General features: G+C 47.2%; 1 protein-coding gene across 3 annotated transcripts in view; it reads right to left on the bottom strand.

Moving 5' to 3' along the window:
* Positions 1-13,118, bottom strand: part of ARNT2 (aryl hydrocarbon receptor nuclear translocator 2) — a 151,156-nt gene extending 138,038 nt beyond the window's left edge. For 2 of the 3 annotated variants that reach the window (XM_080980361.1, XM_080980362.1), the window contains exon 1: positions 12,797-13,118. In XM_080980361.1, coding sequence (XP_080836487.1) covers positions 12,797-12,827 — 31 coding nt within the window. In that variant the 5' untranslated portion in view covers positions 12,828-13,118. Of the gene's footprint in view, positions 1-12,726 lie in introns of all 3 variants that reach the window. The other variant, XM_080980363.1, reaches the window with a different exon arrangement.
* Between the last annotated feature and the right edge of the window lie 1,730 nt (positions 13,119-14,848).

Below are 14,848 nucleotides of genomic sequence, written 5' to 3'. Positions count from 1 at the left end.
GTGGTCCCCTAACTTTTTCAGCCCATTGCCCCACTGGTTCCATAAACTCATCCCCAGTGCCCCCTAACCTACGCTATAAAAAGCATTCAGAACTGCAGTTTTCATAACCCACTAAGGAATATACATAGTAAAATTCGAAACAGCAACAATTAATTGCACATTTATTCGAAGCCCAGTTAAAACTGTTTGGTTTAACTGATTCAACAAAATTGATGAACTCGATCCACTAATGCCAGCTTTTCAAAACCTGATGGTAATTTACCCCGGCAGAACCCCTCTGCTGCCTCCTTACCTCTTAGTGCTCTCCTAGGTAATCCCACTGCTGCCGCCACCCCAGTAGTAACACCCACTTTGGAAACTACAGTCGTACCTTGGTTTTCTAACAGCTTAGTTCTCGAACGTTTTGGCTCCCGAACGCCACAAACCCAGAAGTGAGTGTTCCGGTTTGCGAATTATTTTTGGAAGCCGAACGTCCGACGGGGTTACCAGTTGGCTTCCTGCAGCCAATCAGAAGCCGCGCTTTGATTTCCGAACGTTTTGGAAATCGAACAGACTTCCGGAACGGATTCTGTTCGACTTCCGAGGTACGACTGTACAGGTTGCACCCTGAAGCGAACGCAACCTGTGTCTGCGTGTGCGCGGGTCACGATTCGCCGCTTCTGCACATGCGCGTGATGTCATTTTGACCATCTGCACATGCATGAGTGGCGAAACCTGGAAGTAACACATTCCGTTACTTCTGGGTCACCGTGGCGCGCAACCCGTAAGTGCTCAACCTGAAGCATATTTAACCCAAGGTATGACTGTACTGCCTTAGAGGAAAAGGTGAGATAGAAATGTAACAAAATAAGCAAATAAATACATCTGAGGAGTGCGGATCTAAGCTGGGAGGCCTTTCCTGATCTTGGGCCAACAGTTAATAAAAGCTTTGCACATATGTCATCTATTTCAAAAGGAGGGGGTGAGAGAAGTTGGTGTTCAGGAACAACTTTCTCCTTCCCCTTGGGAGAAAGCTGGCTGGCCGTCTCTCCCCGCTGATCAGAACTGGGACTTCCTTAAGTGCTGTTTAAGCACTCCAGAGGGCCTGTAGTACAAGGCAAGCATTCATTTATATTTAAACAATGGTAACAGAGAAGAGAGAAGACTGCTGAGCTTGGCACTGCAATCCCTGCAAGAAATTCTGGAAGGTAGCTACAGTAGCTGTAAAAGGCTTTGGATAAGGAGCAGTGCGGGGGGGGGGGTTAGGAATTGAGCGAAAAAGCAGGGAGAAAGTTGGAGAAAGGAAACAGCAAGGAGATTGTAGCAAAGGAGAACTGCAGCAAAAAAGGGAAATGGGAACAGAGAAAAAGAGAGGCAAGAAAAAGTAAGGTAGCATTGCAGAACTGGGCAAAAGTTGAAAGAATGGGGAAAAAAGTCTCTATGTTTCCCAAGAATTAATAAAGCCCACAATATCCTTGTATTTGAACTCAGAGGCCTTCCATTTTCCTGGGGGTTGGGGTGGGTGATTTGCTATTGCACCAACTAATCCGCTTTTTAAAAATAAAAATGGTTTTCATCATTTTGTAAAAAGGCAAATGTATACATCCTAACACATGAGGAAAACACATGCCACCCGAAGCACATTGATTCAGAGTACCAACGCCTGATTTTAAAGCACAATAAACCCTGCTGTGCAAACCTACAGCAAACTTGAGACTCTTAATCTCGGGGTTGTGGGTTTGAATCCTGCATTGGGTGAAAAGGGGGTTGGACTAGATTACCCTTGTGCTCCCTTCCAACTCTACAATTCTATGATTCTGTGATAAGATCAACGTATGCTGCCTTGGGTTCGTTGAAATATGGGCTATAAATGTAAGATACGTAAGTATATACTGTATATTATGGCAAAAATCTGCCACCTTAAAACAACTAACTGTCTAAATTAGTGGCATAATTTTGATGTGCAGTACAATGCGGGTGGTGCTGTGGGCTAAACCACAGAGCCTAGGACTTGCTGATCAGAAGGTAGGCGGTTCGAATCCCCGTGACGGGGTGAGCTCCCGTTGCTTGGTCCCTGCTCCTGCCAACCTAGCAGTTCGAAAGCACGTCAAAGTGCAAGTAGATGAATAGGTACCGCTCCAGCGGGAAGGTAAACGGCATTTCCGTGGGCTGCTCTGGTTCACCAGAAGCGGCTTAGTCATGCTGGCCACATGACCCGGAAGCTGTACGCTGGCTCCCTCGGCCAATAAAGCGAGATGAGCACCGCAACCCCAGAGTCGGCCACGACTGGACCTAATGGTCAGGGGTCCCTTTACCTTTACCTTACAATTCTGCTACGGGTTTACTCAGACGTACAGTCCAATGGGCCTTACCCCACAAGGCCATTTTTTGCAGGCTATTCAAACCTGGTTAAGGAATCACCATAATGTCTGCACCGCTCCTCAAAAACTGAGCCTAATTTAGGCCTCTGTAATAAAAATTATATGCCCAGATTTAAGAATCGCTCTCAGCTGCTATAAAGCTCTAAAAACGGGCATGCATCAAGAATGTTCTGGAGCCTGTGTCTCCTTTTTAAAAAAAGGAAAAAGCTGTAACACCCCCCCCCCTTCACTCTCCTACCCTGTAAATCAAAAATGTCAGTAGAAATTGCTGCCCTTTATCACAAGTTATGGTTTTGCTGACAGTTTTAAAATTAAAAGCTATATCACTGGATGACTTGGAGTAACACATGGCTGGACTCAACACACACACACACACACACAGGGGCAGTTATGAAGTTCCTCGGCAGAAAATATTTCTGTTCACAGCCTCTTCACTCACTCATGCTAAGTTGGCAAGATCTCAGCAAAAATATTATTTTGCAAACTGGCAAGTCTTTTTGCTCTCAACTGAGCTGCATCGCAGCTCATATTTCACGTGATAGAGCACCCTGCTTGAGCTCCAAGGACGAAGTTCAGTGGATTTCGGGATGTTGTTGGATGGTTTGTGCTAAAAGCCAAGTCACAACGCTACAACAACAGTAATACAATAAATCCGTATTTGAGCTTCTTGTGGACAATCCCATGCAGAGGTGGGAACTCTGTGATTCCTAGATAAGACATGACAGTTCTCATCCAACTGCTCCTAATATTTTTTTTAACTAAGAAGATTCTCATACTGCCTTTCAATATGAAACTGCAACAATGGCATCTGAAAACACAGCAGAATGTTTTCCGAAAACATTTTAAAAATTGAATAGGAACATAGGAAGCTGCCTTATTCCAATTCAGTCAATTGGGTCCATCTAGCACACTACTAGGGAAGCGGGTGGTGCTGTGGGTTAAACCACAGAGCCTAGGACTTGCTGATCAGAAGGTTTGCGGTTCGAATCCCCGCAACAGCGTGAGCTCCTGTTGCTCAGTCCCTGCTCCTGCCAACCTAGCAGTTCGAAAGCACATCAAAGTGCAAGTAGATAAATAGGTACCCCTCCAGCGGGAAGGTAAACGGCGTTTCCGTGGGCTGCTCTGGATGGCCAGAAGTGGCTTAGTCATGCTGGTCACATGACCCGGAAGCTGTACGCCGGCTCCCTCGGCCAATAAAGCGAGATGAGCGCCGCAACCCCAGAGTCATCCGTGACTGGACCTAATGTCCAGTAGCTCACTACTGTCCACACTGGCTGGCAGCAGTACTTTGGGGTTTCCAGCAGTAGACATTCCCAGTTCCGCCTGGAGGTGCCAGGAATTGAATACCTGATACCTTCTGCGCACAATGCAGGTGTTCTACCACTGAGCTATGGTGCGCAAAACACAAAACCAGAAACTGCAGAGAAGGAGGGGGGGAAATGTGCTAACAAATTGTACAAAAGCCTAATTAAGTGAAGAATGGTTTAACCTGCTTCTGGAAGGACCATATTGTCTTCTAAAGGTGAGCATACCAAAGTTCTAAGGCCGGTCCTAGACTTCATGAAAGTTGACCTAGGCTCCATGTACAGTGGTACCTCGGGTTACAGACGCTTCAGGTTACAGACTCCATTAACCCAGAAATAGTACCTCAGGTTAAGAACTTTGCTTCAGGATGAGAACAGAAATCGTGCGGCGGTGGTGCAGTGGCAGCGGGAGGCCCCATTAGCTAAAGTGGTGCTTCAGGTTAAGAACAGTTTCAGGTTAAGAATGGACCTCCAGAACGAATTAAGTTCTTAACCCGAGGTACCACTGTAATTATTTTAAGTTAATTTAATTTATTAGTTTTATACACCACCCTTCATCATAAGATCTCAGGGTGGTTGACAGAATACAGGATAAAAACAAGTAAATAATTAGAAACAAAACAGCAAAACAGTAGCTTTTGGCTTGGCTGGTTAGTATATTTGGGTGTTCCTGGTGCTGTTAAATCGGCATTTTCTGCATTACAGTGGTGCCTCGCAAGACGAAATTAATTCGTTCTGCGAGTTTTTTCGTCTTGCGAATTTTTCGTCTTGCGAAGCACGGTTTCCCATAGGGTATTAACGGTTTTAAGAAAAAGGAAACAAACTTGCAAGACATTTTCGTTTTTCGTCTTGCGAAGCAAGCCCATAGGGAAATTCGTCTTGCGAAGCGACTAAAAAAACGAAAAACTCTTCCGTCTTGCGCATTTTTCGTCTTAAGAGGCATTCATCATGCGAGGTACCACTGTATTTAAGTTCTGTTTTAAACTATTAACTCCTTGAACCTTGGAAAATCAGCTAATAAATGCCCTTCATAATACTTCCTTGGTTATATTCAGCACAAAAGGCATCAGTTTAAAGTATCCTACCATTGGGTGTGGACAGTAACAGAAACATGATTGAAGAATGAGATATAAACATGCCGTATTTTTCGCTCCATAAGACGCACTTTTTCCCTCCTAAAAAGTAAGGGGAAATGTGTGTGCGTCTTATGGAGGCGAATGCAGGCAGGAGGCAGGCGGGAAAAGCCCCCAAGAGCCGCACACACGGTCCACATGGTTCTTGCGGGCTTTTCCCCAGGAGGGAGAAGGGACTGACACAGCCAGTCAGTCCCTTCTCCCACTTCGTAGAAAAGCCCTCAGGAGCCGCACACCCTTTAAAGAGCGCACGGCTCTTGGGGGCTTTTCCCCAAGGAGGGAGAAGGGACTGACCGGCTGCCCTTCTCCATCCTGGGGAAAAGCCTGCAAGCGCCACACACACGCCCCACGCGGCTCGTGAAAGGGAGCGCTGAGCAGAGCCTGGGATACAGGCTCTGCTCAGCCCTCCCTTTAAAAAAAATTTTTTTTCTTTAATTCCCCTTTTAAAAACTAGGTGCGTCTTATGGAGCGAAAAATACGGTATATTGAAATCAAACATGTGTAAGACATAGCAAGTTCTGATGAGTTGGGTCTTAAATTTGGGGAAGGTGGTGTCATTCGGGATGGTGCCAAACTGTTCCTCCCAAGCTACCCAGAATCATAGGAAGCTTCCCATTACCAAGTCAGACCATTCATCCATATAACTCAGTACTGTCTACCCTGACTGTCAACAGCTTTCCAGGATTCCAGATTAGGGTCTTCCCCCAACCCTATCTGGAGATGCTGAGAATTGAACCAGGGACCTTCTGCATCCAAAGCAGACCCACTTCCACTGAGCTACAAACCTTGCCCATTCATTCTCAACAGACCTGAACCAACTGCTTGCAGAGAGCTTTTGGTATTAGGCCAAGGGCCACATGAAATGAGGCTGGAGGCCACATGTGGTCCGGGGGGGTACCCTGGCCCCACCCTTATGCCCAAATAACAGTCCTATGTAGCCCAAAAATGCACCTAGAAGCCTAACAGGTATATTATCTCACTTTTATTGCTCTGAGTTGTAGCCAACTAAGTCTTACTTGGAGCAGACCGACTGAACATGTTCAGCTTAGTTAGCTGCATCCATTAGTTCCAATGGGTCTACTCTGAGTAGAACTAAGATTGACTGCAACCTTATGTTTCTTGTTTCATAACGGGGTCAGCAAACTTTTTCAGCAGGGGTCCAGTCCACTGTCCCTCAGACCTTATGGGGGGCTGGATTATTTTTTTGGGGGGTGAACAAATTCCTATGCCCCACAAATAACCCAGAGATGCATTTTAAATAAAAGCACATTCTACTCATGGAAAAAAGCTCTGATTCCCAGACCATCCGCGGGCCGGATTTAGAAGGCAACTGGGCCAGATCCAGCCCCTGGGCCTTAGTTTGCCTACCCATGCATAAGACCAAGGAAGATACAATAGATGGTAGCCAATCTTAGTCCTACTCAAAGTAGACCTGCTGAAATGAATGAGCATGGCTGACTTACATCCATTAATTTCAATGGCTCTACTCTGAGCAGAACTAACAATGGGTGATCCAACCCTAAGGCTGGAATCCTACACACACTTACTTGAGAGTAAGTTCTGTTGAACTCAGCGGGGCTTACTTCTGAGTAGTCATGCATAGGCTTGCACCTTAGATTGCCATTTGCAACCCATCACATTTTGCTTAATTACCAAACATGACTCTCAAATTGAAAGGAATTATGGCCTGAACAAAATTTTATTGAACCACAAAACCCAGAGAAAATGATTGCACAATTTCTTGAAAAAACAGCCACACCTTCATGAGTTTTTGTGTAGGCTGTATTTAACCTGTCTTTCATTTCATGTCTCACCCTTAATTTAATGAGAGAGAAATCTCAGTCTTTACAAGAACACATATTTAGGCTTCCTACACACTTTAAAATTTTATTACAAACTTCAGCATAACTTGGAGATGAAGAAAACTCTGTTGTACCCAAGACTTCAACTGTTCTGGATCAAAAGCAGAGATAGAAAACTCTGTAAAATTTTGTGATCCCTTCCTGATCACTAAACATGAGAGATCAAACTGCAGGATCACACACACAAACTATGCCTTACATGAAAGTTTCCCAACCACACAAGCACAGCATCGCAAAAGACTGTTGTTGAACCTACATGATTTCAATTTTTAGAAATGCATTAATCATTTCATTAAATTACTCAATAAAACAATGGATGCAATCGTAGTCAGATCTATAATTGTTCAGTTTTCCTATCTCTAGGAAGTCCCTAAAATTAGTATGTTATCAGCTTTCATGGCCTTTCACCCTTTAAAATCTGAGCAAGGGAAATTTGTGTTATTAAGCTGGAAAGTCTTTAAATATTTTAAGAATCATTCCAATCAAAATAAATTTCCAAGTAGGGTTTTGAATTTGTTTTAGTATAAAACATTTAAAACACGCGAAGGCTGCAACCTAAGTAAAATGATTCAGTGGGACTTACTTCTGAGTAGTCAACATGCATAAATGTAAAGGGACCCCTGACCATTAGGTCCAGTCACGGACGACTCTGGGGTTGCGGTGCTCATCTCGCTTTACTGGCTGAGGGAGCCGGTGTACAGCTTCCGGGTCATGTGGCCAGCATGACTAAGCCACTTCTGGCGAACCAGAGCAGCACACGGAAACGCCGTTTACCTTCCCGCTGGAGCGGTACCTATTTATCTACTTGCACTTTGACATGTTTTTGAACTGCTAGGTTGGCAGGAGCAGGGATCGGGAAACGGGAGCTCACCCCGTCCTGGGGATTCGAACCACCGATCTTCTGATTGGCAAGTCCTAGGCTCTGTGATTTAACCCACAGCGCCACCCATGTCGACATGCATAGGATTGTACTATAAATGCATTTTATTTTATTTTTCAATCACAGCCATGTATTTCGCACAACTACCGTATTTTTCGCCCTATAGGACACACTTTTTCCCCTCCAAAAATGAAGGGGAAATCTGGGTGCATCCTATGGGGCGAATGCAGACTTTCGCTGAAGCTTGGAGAGCGAGAGGGGTCGCGGCGCACCGACCCCTCTCGCTCTCCAGGCTTCAGGAAGACATCCGCAGCCTAGGCAGCCCTGCGGGAGTTCCTGCAGGGCTGTCTAGGCTGCGTATAGCAGCCTGCTTCCCGGAGCGCCGGGCGCGCTGAAAGCAGAGCGCCCGGTGCTTCGGGAATGCATCCGCAGCCTGCTTCCTGGAGCACCAGGCGCGCTGAAAGCAGAGCGCCCAGCGCTTCGAGAACACATCCGCAGCCTACGCAGCCCTGCGGGAGGTCCCGCAGGGCTGTCTAGGCTGCGGATAGCAGCCTGCTTCCCGGAGCGCCCGGCGCTTCAGGAACGCATCCGCAGCCTAGGCAACCCTGCGGGAGTTCCCGCAGGGCTGTCTAGGCTGCAGATAGCAGCCTGCCGCCGGGTGCGAGGGGCGCCCTGAAGCAGAGCGCCCTGCGTGCCGGGCAGACATCAGCCAGCCCCACAAGCTCGGGGGACATCAGGGAGGCGCAGCGCCGCCACCCCGCTGTTCCTCGACCTGGTTCGGTTTCCCTGACTTGATTTTGGGGGGGAAATAAAGGGGGGGAAATTTCCTTTATTTCCCCCCCAAAAAACTAGGTGCGTCCTATGGGACGAAAAATACGGTACTTTGGCCGCTGGGAAAGAAAAATATAATACAGCACGGGAAAATTAACGTGGTGTGCATTTTCTGTTTAGTTCTGCTTTCTAAATATGTCAAATGAACATGCTAAATTGGTAAAGACAATGTGAAACTATCCCAGTTCGATCCACCGCTCCCCTGAAAACGCACTGGACATGGTGGGACTTACTCCAGAGCAAACATGCATATAGTAGGTTTGTGTTGTATGCCAGATCACAGTATCTGATTCTGGAGTCGTCCTTTCCAACTATAGAATCTTTGATAACTGGTTAAAATTAAAATGCTCCTGAACTCAATTTGAGAACTCTCATTTAAAAACCCATAGATCAGCTGCTGGAACAACAAGATTTCTGATCTTGTGAGGTCTACTTGCAATTAAGAATAGGAAAAACAAAACCGTTCACCATTTTGCTTTTCTGCATCTACTCACTTGGCTTTTATGGAGGTAAAACGAATTCCACCTTTTAAATATTCTTTTTTTAAAAAAAACAAGACATGAAAACATAGGCTAGGAAGTATCCATTTCATCATCTTTTCCTCAAATATTGATTTTAATTAAAGATTTAAAGCTTTCCAATTAAAAATGGATCTCCAGGCCAGTGATCTGTTTTGGACTAATCGTCATGGCGCAGGACTCCGCACTAAGAGAACTGGCTCCGCTTCAACCTTGGCAGATTTTTAAGGGTCATAAAACAGGCGAACACCAAGATTCTTCCTTGATTTACAGCCTGATCCTAAGTGTGTTTACTCAGAAGTAAGTCCCAATGTGTTCAGCTAGTAACACAGCATTAGGATTGCAGTTCTGAAGACCAATCCAGTCTTCACTTTTACACAGGGCTAAGTCCTTCCACGGAATTCAAGAGGATTTGACCCCAACAATGATAGCCCTAGACTTGTGTTAAATCGTTGAGGCTTTTGTTCTATTAAGGTAAAGGGACCCCTGAACATTAGGTCCAGTCGTGGCCGACTCTGGGGTTGCGGCACTCATCTCGTTTTATTGGCCCAGGGAGCTGGTGTACAGCTTCCGGGTCATGTGGCCAGCATGACTAAGCCGCTTCTGGTGAACCAGAGCAGCGCACGGAAACGCCGTTTACCTTCCCACTGGAGCGGTACCTATTTATCTACTTGCACTTTGACGTGCTTTCAAACTGCTAGGTTGGCAGGAGCAGGGACTGAACAACAGGAGCTCACCCCGTCGTAGGGATTCGAACCGTCAACCTTCTGATTGGCAAGTCCTAGGCTCTGTGGTTTAACCCACAGCGTGTCCCATGTTCTATTAGAGACCCTTTAATTAGGCTGCCTGTTCCTGAACTTTCAGAGGAAAGAATGCTGGACTCCATCATGGTGAATGGACTCAGGGATGATGGAGTCATAATCCAACAACATCTGGAGAGAATCAGATGGCCACACCTAGGGATGTTGGGAGAATTCCATCAGAAATGGGAGAGAAAAACCACTATAATCTACACGATTGCCCATAGTCTGGAACCCAAATCATGCAAGCCAATGCAAACTACTGTTGTGGTTGTAGTCCATAAATAATTTTGTTGTCTTGTGCATGGTTTTCATGTTTTCCTTCCAATGAAATCCACTGAATTACATAATTAATTGAAGGCAGCAACAAGAGGAAATCTTGGACACATCAAGAACCAAATGTAAGAAACCAATTTTGGGGGAAACGGACTTAAAATGTGTCTCAATCTGTGGCTGATTTCGTAAAAATTTGGAAAACTGATAAAAACAATGTGGCAAGAAATAATAATAATAACATGATTAATTATATTAGTTTTGGCCTCCCCAGACACTCTAGGCGGCTTCCTACAAAATATTAAAATACAGTAATGCATCAAACATTAAACAAATGGCTTTAGATACCTATTGGGTCCATAAATTACTATATAGCAAATATTCAACACAAAAAATAGCAACAATTTCTTGCTGACAAAGGACAGCTGGACATATAAAGGGCCCCATTACCTTCAGCAGCTTAGGGCCTCATCAAACCTAAATCCGGCCCTGCTCCAGATGGTGGAGATGTCAGGTGCCATCCTGGTGCCCAGGTATCTTCACTTGGTTGCAAGTGGCCAATAGTCAGGGGCAAGATGCACCTGGCACCTGGTTAATTTCAAGCACTGTGTACAAAGGTATACAAATGTACATTCACTGCGCCACCCCCATTTGCTTCTAGCCCCACTACCCCTGGGTTGTAACCCCTGAAAGGTTGCCTAGAAGAGAGCGTGGCCCTCGGGCTGGAAAAGGGTTTCCCACCCCTGGCTTGAAAGAGGGGGATGATGTTAAGGAGAAGCTTGATAGGATATGGATGGGCAACCTGTGTCAGGGATAGAGGGAGGCAATGGTGCTCCTAGGCCACAGCATGAGGGAACATAGGCTATGCTGAAGCATAGAGTTGGAGTGAACTGCTGGTGACGTTTTCCAGGCTACACTGCTACCAACTGGCTCAATAGCCAAGGCACTGAAAGGGACCAAAACCTGGAAGAACCACGGAAGAGGCTGGCTGCTGGACCAGGCCAATGGCCCATCTAGTCCAGCATGCTGTTCTCAAAACCTGATGGCTGTGGGAAACCAGGGAGCAGGACATGAGCAGAACAGCTCTCTTCCCAACTTGTGGTTCCCAGTAAAAAAGGTAAAGGTAAAGGACCCCTAGATGGTTAAGTCCAGTCAAAGGTGACTATGGGGTTGAGGCGCTTATTTCACTTTCAGGCCAAGGGAGCTGGCATTTGTCCACAGACAGCTTTCCAGGTCAGGTAGCCAGCATGACTAAACCGCTTCTGGCACAATGGGACAGTGTGATGAGTGCCAGAGCTCACGAAAACGCTGTATACCTTCCTGCCGCAGCAGTACCTATTTATCTACTTCCACTGGCATGCTTTTGAACTGCTAGGTTGGCAGGAGCTGAGAAAGAGCAACGGGAGCTCACTCCGAGGCGGGGACTCAAACCACCAACCTTCTGATCAGCAAGCCCAAGAGGCTCAGTAGCTTAGACCAGAGCGCCACTCGCGTCCCTGGTACCCAGTAACTAGCATTCAGAGGCATACAGTGCTGGAGGTAACACACAGCCATCATGGCTAGTAGTCAACCAATAGGCTTCTCCTCCATTCCTTTGTCCAATCATCTTCTAAAACCAAAGCGCCACCCTCCAAGCTTTGGAAAACATGTGACACACTTGGCATAAAAGCTGGCCCATACTGCAGTAACAGTTTTCAAACACACACACACTCGTCACAAATACTCTCTCCCTGCCCCCAAAATAATAATTATTAGAAGACAGAAGCATAAAGTTATGGCAGAATTGATTTAGGTTCCATATCCATCAAACCTCCTGAATTCTAAAAATGCATGAAATTATTGATGAAGTTAGTGCAGTAATTGCCTCCCATCAAAGGAGGATATGAAGGTCTGAGGTGGTTTTTTTGGTCAATGGTTTCAGAACATAATCACAAAAGGCCAACATTTTGGGCTCATACAAATGCAAAGGCCAGTGCCTACATTTCTCAATAGCTTCAGGAGGCTGGCTCCTACAGATTTTGTTCTGGACTCAGTGCCAGTCCTGTGGATCAGTTTTGTCCAAAACAATGGAGGAAGAAGTGGATCGCAAAGTTGCCAACTTTTTAAGCATCCCCCGTTCTCCTGTCTTCTACGGATACCTGATCTGCAGAGATTAGCAGCTGGCAACTTTCATCCTTTCCTCGCACTAAAAAGCTCCACCTGCTAGTTCCTGCACTTCAAGCACGTATAAGAAAAGAACAGGATTGGGATTTGTTTTTAACTTATGAGTTGGCACCCGTAAGGGGACGGGCCTATTATCTCAGATGGCAGAACACATGTTTCCCATGCTGAATATCCCAGGTTCCATCTCCCTCACCTTCAGGTTTCCAGAAAGAGATCAGATTGTGTGAAAGATGACACCCAAAGGGCCAATCAGAACAGACAAAAGAACTGGATATGTCAAGGAAGGATTCTGGGGCTGCCTGCTGCCTGGGTCTCCGCTAGAGCATTATAAATGTCCCCCCTGTGGATGCATCCGTGGGAACATCAGCATGCCTACTCAGAAGCAAGCCCCACCGAGTCCAGCGGGGCTTTCTCCCGAGGAAGCCTGCAGGCGCCTGGAACCTTAGTAGCAGCAACGGGCGACAGTAACCAAGGGCGCAGATGGTGAGGGCCGGTGACACGGCGGCGCTTTCCCCCCGGGGGCCATCCCTCGGGGTGGGGGTGGGGGGACACCCCTGCGGGGTGGCCGGTGTGCGTGTGTATGTGCCAGATCGCACCGGTACCTTCCGAGCCAAGGCGTTTCTGTCAGCAGCAGCAGGAGCAGCAGCAGCAGCAGCGCCCACAGCTACTCACCGGGTGGATTAACAGCCGCCGGCGTTGCCATCTTGTCTCTGGAAGAACTAAGATAAATTGCGAGCTGGGGGCAGCTGGAGGGGGCTGGCTATAAGGTGGACCGAGGAGGAGGAGGGCTGATGCTCTGCTGCGCAGCCCAAGGAAGATGGGGAGGGACGGGTCGGAGCCGCCTCCCCGCCCGCAGCCACACAAAGGCAGGCGTCCGCGCAAGGGGATCCGCGCGCGCGGCGAGGCTGGGAAATGCAGCTCGAGGCGCGCGGGCTGCTTGCGCGCGGTTAGCCAAGATGTCTGATCTGATGAGAATCCCTTTTTTTTTCCCCTCTCCCTTTTTTTGCAATCGCTTCTGCACATGCTCAGCGCGCGCGCACCCCTCCCCTCGCTGCCCACCTCAGTCCGAAGTGAGCATGTGCCAAGGAGCCGCACATGTGCGCTGGCCAAGTGAAGCTGCTGCCCTCACTCTGCGCCCTCAGCCTCGCTCGCTTGGGTACCTCTTCCTCTCCATCAAGGGCGCACGCTGCCGCTGCGTGTCATATGCCGCTAAAAAAATAACCTCAAACGCTAGAACATTTAATAAATTTACTGTAGTGTCATTACTTACTGCTAAAGTCCTGCTGATTTTTGTTCACCCCGTAGTAAAAAAAAAAGTATCAAATGCAGAAAACATAATGCAGTGGTACCTCAGGTTACATACGCTTCAGGTTACATACGCTTGAGGTTACAGACTCTGCTAACCCAGAAATAGTGCTTCAGGTTAAGAACTTTGCTTCAGGATAAGAACAGAAATCAGGCTCCGGTGGTGCAGCAGCAAGAGACCCCATTAGCTAAAGTGATGCTTCAGGTTAAGAACAGTTTCAGGTTAAGAACAGACCTCAGGAACGAATTACTTAACCTGAGGCCCCACTGTACAGACGGTTGTGTGCGAGCGCTATACCTTTGAAGCACATTCTTCCCCGCAAAGAATTCTGGGCACTGTAGTTTACCCCTTAGGTAAAGGGACCCCTGACCATTTGGTCCACTCGCGGACAACTCTGGGGTTGCAGCGCTCATCTCGCTTTACTGGCCAAGGGTGCTAAGCCGCTTCTGGCGAACCAGAGCAGTGCACAGAAACGCCGTTTACCTTACCGCCGGAGCGGTACCTATTTATCTACTTGCACTTTGATGTGCTTTCGAACTGCTAGGTTGGCAGGAGCTTGGACTGAACAACGGGAGCTCACCCCGTCTCGGGGATTCGAACCGCCTACCTTCTGATCGGCAAGTCCTAGGCTCTGTGCTAGGTTGGCAGGAGCTGGGACCGAACAACGGGAGCTCACCTCGTCGCGGGGATTCGAACTGCCGACCTTCTGATCAGCAAGCCCTCGGCTCTGTGATTTAACCCACAGTGCCACCCGCAACCCCTTATGGAGTTGCAGTTGCCATCAACCCTCAACAAATTACGAGGCACAGAATTCCTTGAGGGGATGAATGTGCTTTAAATATAATACGCAAACAAGTAAATTAATATTTCATTATAGTACTTAACGCTGTGAGTCTGAGAGGCAGGGTTAGGCTATGTGCCTGAGTCCCCTTTCTAATTCCTGGATCCAACAAGAATTCAATTGTTGGAGTAGCCAGGGCAGCTTCTTGGGGAGGTAATGGCCCCCTAAGTATGGCTCATTAAGGTAGCAAAGGAAGTGACTCTGTGCCAGAAAAGAAATAGATGGGGGGGGGGGCTCCCTCAGCTGTCTGTTAGTTAGAAGGCAAGGGCAAAAGTTGGAGTGTGAACTAGAAGTGTGAAGCCGGAAGCAGGCTGGGCAACTGGAGCGACAGAGCCATGCCTGATCTCTGCTGGGATATGAGGCTGTGGCTATGGGAGAAGCAAGACTCTCTTGGGGTGTTTATCCTGTGAGCCCCTCCAGCATAGGCTCACACTGTATATATGGGCCAATATCCTGCATTTCTGAACCTATTCATTTTGAGTGCACTATGTTTATGATTTGATAAACAACACAAAGAACTTCACTGACTAGTGGAAAAGAAGTGTAAATAACAAAATGGGGGCGCCATTCATTATCC

This window comes from Podarcis pityusensis (assembly GCF_964106645.2).
Source record: "Podarcis pityusensis genome assembly, chromosome: 14".
Lineage (NCBI taxonomy): Eukaryota > Metazoa > Chordata > Lepidosauria > Squamata > Lacertidae > Podarcis > Podarcis pityusensis.
This window is presented reverse-complemented; position numbering and strand designations above follow the sequence as displayed.